Source organism: Limulus polyphemus, unplaced genomic scaffold (assembly GCF_000517525.1).
Source record: "Limulus polyphemus unplaced genomic scaffold, Limulus_polyphemus-2.1.2 Scaffold10, whole genome shotgun sequence".
Classification (NCBI taxonomy): Eukaryota; Metazoa; Arthropoda; class Merostomata; order Xiphosura; family Limulidae; genus Limulus; species Limulus polyphemus.
The window spans coordinates 243,992-249,449 of NW_013665620.1; the positions used below are offsets into that span (position 1 = coordinate 243,992).

At 31.3% G+C, this 5,458-nt stretch overlaps 1 protein-coding gene across 2 annotated transcripts in view; it reads left to right on the forward strand.

Annotated features, from left to right (window-relative positions):
- LOC111085007 overlaps positions 1–5,458 on the forward strand; it is a 60,767-nt gene that overhangs the window by 8,337 nt on the left and 46,972 nt on the right. Inside the window, exon 3 of one of the 2 annotated variants that reach the window (XM_022381916.1) lies at positions 4,816–4,860. The exons of the other annotated variant lie outside the window; for it this stretch is intronic. Within the exon in view, the coding sequence (XP_022237624.1) occupies positions 4,818–4,860 (43 nt within the window). The 5' untranslated portion in view covers positions 4,816–4,817. The remainder of the gene's footprint in view (positions 1–4,815; positions 4,861–5,458) is intronic. 2 annotated transcript variants of the gene reach the window in all.

The window sequence follows — 5,458 nt, forward strand, 5'->3', positions numbered from 1 at the left end:
CTAACTAGAAAGATGTCTAGATTATTATAACTAAGAACAGACTAACTAGAAAGTTGTCTAGATTATTATAACTAAGAAAGAGACTAACTAGAAAGATGTCTAGATTATTATAACTAAGAAACAGACTTAACTAGAAAGTTGTCTAGATTATTATAACTAAGAAAGAGACTAACTAGAAATATGTCTAGATTATTATAACTAAGAAACAGACTAACTAAAAAGATGTCTAGATTACTATAACTATGAAACAGACTAACTAGAAAGACGTCTAGATTACTATAACTAAGAAACAGACCAACTAGAAAAATGTCTAGATTATTATAACTAAGAAAGAGAATAACTAGAAAAATGTCTAGATTATTATAACTAAGAAAGAGAATAACTAGAAAAATGTCTAGGTTACTATAACTAAGAAACAGACCAACTAGAAAAATGTCTAGATTATCAAACTAGAAAAATGTCTAAATTATTATAACTAAGAAAGATGTCTAGATTACTATAACTAAGAAAGAAAATAACTAGAAAGATTTCTAGATTACTATAACTAAGAAACAGACCAACTAGAAAAATGTCTAGATTATTATAACTAAGAAACAGACTAACTAGAAAGATGTCTAGATTACTATAACTAAGAAAGAAAATAACTAGAAAGATTTCTAGATTACTATAACTAAGAAACAGACCAACTAGAAAAATGTCTAGATTATTATAACTAAGAGACTAACTAGAGAGATGTCTAGATTATTATAACTAAGAAACAGACTAACTAGAAAGATGTCTAGATTACTATAGGTAAGAAACAGACCAGCTGTAGTTTTGGTTAATGAGCTTTAACGACAGTTTATCCTCCCTGAATTACAATGAAACTTACCTAACTGATCCTTATTGTTCTGCTAGACAGTAGTAAAATCTATTGATTTCTATTAGTTCTAGAAACATACATATCGTAACAAATCATGAACAAATTAATCTACCTTGATTATTACATACAAAACCTCACTTTACTTCTTGTAAATATGTCTCTCCTGAGTTCATAAAATGAGGTGCGATGTGTTAGTAACGCGCGTGGAATTTGTTTATGAGAGATCGTTTTGCTGGCTAGACGTGACTAGAATAAATAGTGTCTAAACCATGTTTCGGTGAGAAGCAGACGTCAGTCATGCTCATCATAATTTTTTTTGCGTCTGGATTTCAATGCTAATCAGTTTCTTAGCTCTTCCTACAAAATCACGCAATAACTGAAATAAGTAGCAAATATAAAACTGATTAAGATGCATAGAAATTAAGCAGACAAACAAACAAAAAATATCGTAAATAATATAAAGATAGCTATATATAAATTGGAATTCAGAGGGTAAGTTCCAATTTTCTTTCTCTAATAAGGAGTCTTTTGACCAATTTATTTCCAGTTTCATTATTCTGTTCAGACAGGTATGGATCTGTGAATTCCAGCTTTAGGAGATAAATTTTCTCATCACACTCGATGGTCTCTTTTAGAAACCTGTTTTTATTTTGTTACTTTACTGTTTAATTAAGAGTATTTAACTTGACAGACAGGTTGCAGACGGTGAACAGTAGTTTTAGATGTAAGAGGTAATGAGCCTGCCCCCTCCCTCGGTAGCTCACCGGTAAGTCTAAGGGCATGTAATTATAATGCTAAATATTTGTGGGCAGAACACAATATCTCATTGTGTATCAAACTTTGTGCTTAGCAACAACAAGACAAACAGTAATGAATCTGAGTATACATGTTGTTTTTATGTGATCTTTCTCAAAACAATAAACTGATTGTGAATAGCAAGGCGTCGCCATGTATAATAAAAAAAGGTTTGTTTTTTGTTAAGCACAAAACTACACAATGTTCAACCTGTACTCTTTCCACATCAGGTATCGAAACCTGATTTTTATCTTTATAAATGGAAATACTCTCCAAAACTTCAGTCTGCTATGATCTGGGTTACTCTGTCTAGAGAAAAAAATATTTCTTTTGCTTGTACGATGCATTAGGCATCACAGACAACACATATGGTCAAAAGCATCCCGTTCAAAACCGTGGAGCAGCCAGAATAGAAAAGTTATAAAATAATGACATATCCGATCCGTTTGCTCCTTACGTGAAATAACAAGATACGTCAGTACGAAATACAGTAGTTTGATGATTTCTTTTTTGTTTTTGATTTTTATCAGAATCTGTCGGCGGTTGTCACTTTCCTCCTAAAGTATGTATTAAATCTTCCTTTCTTGCATGTCCCTGTTGGCGAATACTTTAAACTTTATCCAGGTATGTTCTTTGCCTATCTACATACATTTGAAAATTTCGAAGAGTTTCTGTATTCTGATAGAGTTACAGCGGTTTATTACTTAATATGGTTCTGTGTCAGTTTCACTAGTTAAAACTCAATTAAGCAAGTATATAGTGTATTAAACAATGCACAACTACAAAGTTTGAATCTTTTTAGGGAAAATCACAATGGAACTGGCAATAACGTTTAACAGTTCACTCTAATTTAGTCCAGAAGCAATTACTTGTAAAGCAGTCTCATTAGTTGTAGTTGAAGAATAAACAATCACATAGTTACCCGATCTTCTTACTAGCCAGAGGTTCCCGGATCTAATATGTGAAAGGACAGATGTAGTAGTTTATTGCAAGTGAAGTGAAAGAAACAAAGCACGGTGTAAAAATGTTTTGAAAAACCAGCAGAGAAAAATAAGTGTTAACTAAAATACCTTTTGGGCACTTGTATAAAAATCATAAATAGATACACTTAAAAACAACAACCTTTTTTTTTGGTTTACACAAGATAAATCATTCATATTCGAAATTGATCCGTATTTGTTTATAATTATTAAATATTTTGTTTAGTTTAGAGCTACGTGATGCTGTTTAAAAGAAATAACGATATTTCTTAAGGTAATCTCTTTGTGATATATACGTAAGTACCTTTTCAGAGGATTTTGTTTGTTTCAGAAATTCGCGAAAAACTACACAAGAAAACTAGTCGTTCTCGATTTTAAACTGATAGACTAGAGGAAAGGAAGCACCTACCGCCAACCCTTGGACTAGTGTGATAAAACAATAGATTTTACCGTCACTTCTATAACACACCCACGGTTCCAAAGTACGAAGCGCGATTTTTGCAGTAATGGAACACGAACCATTCGTACACGTATTAGCTTAATTAATAATAAAAATATATATTATAAGTTATCCTTTTCTCTTTGTAGCTCTCTTTGAATGTAAGTGTGTTACTAAAAAGCAACTAAATAACTTAGGACAGTAAATTTAACATAATTCTAAAGTTAGTTTAGTCATGGATGTTATCTAACCTTCAAAATTAGCGGGTTTTTTTTTCTATGTTAGCACCAGCTGTGAAATTTTAATGGATTCTTATATTGATTCAGTATTCACAAATTAAAAGAAACCAATCGTGATTTTAACTTACGTTTTGTTTGTTTTTTTGCGGGACTTCTTATACCTATTGATGGAAGCCTGTGTAGCTAAAAATTGCTTAACAACTCTTTACTTGGAGGGAAAATTATTCCACATTAAAATCTCAAGGGATTCCGACAAGTTTGTTTTCATCTGAGACCAGCACAGTAACGATCCACATGTGCAGAGGGAATGCATGACCGTAATGAGGACGAACAACAGGACAAAATATGATGAATGTTTAAAAACTAAATCTTTCTTGAACGTTAGTTTACATTACCTGCTGAGATGTCTTGATATTTCTTCTTTGTATAAATCTGCACAAAGTAGATCCACTGGCAATATCTTTCTGTTTTTTGTTGTTTTCTTGTTTATGTTATCGTTCACATAACTGTGATGTAACCATGCTGAACGGAAAGCGCGTTTGATGTTTTTGGAGCTCATTTGAATTAAGTATGAAGTACAAAATTGTATTTGTCCAGTTCATCACGTTTCAATGTGCATGTTATTAAGAATCCGTTTTTTAACCAACAAGTTTACCAAAATATATTTCTAACATTTTTCTTTACTAAATATGAAGTTTGTTCGCCAAGTTACAACAAGTTTTGTTTTTGAAAAAAAGCCTCCAAGTAGGTAAACCAAAGGATTTTCACATAATTAACATGTGTTTCGAAATCTTAAGAAAAAAATAATTTCTTAATTATGAAGGAAACTAATTTCTCTTTTGTGAGTAAAATTCTAAAAAGTTGACACAGAAATCTAAAAATATTTTCATATAAACTAATTATTTTTCTATGAAGTCTCAATTATTACTCACAAAGACTACAGGTGCTTTTTTTTAACTTTCGTTGGTCTCTTAATTTTTTAAAAATTCATTGTGTTTACCTTCCCATAACTCGTACTAGATGTATATTTAAGAGTGAATACATCTCTCGTTACATAAATGCAGCATCTTATATGTATACTTTGTGAAGGTGACAAAGCCTCCTTTCCGAACGTTTTACTCTAGACAAAGTACGTACACCTATATTTCTATCAAAACGCATTTGATGTATTTTTTTTTATAAAAGCAAACTTTTAAACATCGTTATCACATGCAAACTTTAGCTTAAAAATTGCACGGTTTACTGTTCATTCAATGGCGTCCTTTTAAAAGAATATGAATTGAAATAGAATAATCCTTCAGGATTTTTCTGAAACACAAGAAAAGTGCCAGCTAATCAAATGAGTTGAAGTATCATTGTGAGAATTGTACAATGTCCTTATCTTTCGGGTTGAATGTGAAGATTGGTTGTAAGACAAAATCTAACCACCATTTACTCCCGTCACGATCACATATAGCATGAATCATACTTTACTTAAGTGTATTTTATTTTGTTTTACAGGTATGGCAACTCAGTTGAAGAGCGGTTACATGCTTAAACATAAAAGTAAGTACGTCATAATATGTTTTGAAGAACACTCTTTCCTGACCAATTAATTATACTTTCATACTTCTTAGTTTTGTCTAAATGCGTCTGATTGCATAGATTGTATAATAGGTAGTTGAGTATATAGAGAGTTTTAGTAGGTTTAAATAAGTTATAATGCATATTTGATATTAGTGAACGCATATAAACGTGATACACTTTTTATTATATATACTTAAGTTAATGTACTGAAATATTCGTGTTAAAATGTTAAGCTTATTGTCCTATATAACAAGTAAAATACGTAAAAAAAGATCTTCCTTGAAATTCAACTTTTGGGGGGGGGGAGTTAAACTAAACAGTGGAATATTTGCACTTTTTCCACTGCATGGATTGAACCCTGGATTTGAACTGATAAACATCATCCTGTTAAGTGTTTATTTAACTACTTATAAGCGGATAACTAAAAACTGGTAGTGTTCGTAGATTTGTAAATCTAAAACAAAAACGACAATGAAACGTGTACCGTATTTTTCGGAATATAAAACGCACCGGTGTATAAGACGCACCCTTTATTTGAGGACAAAGTTTTGAGGGGAAAAAGCTACAGTCGCATTTG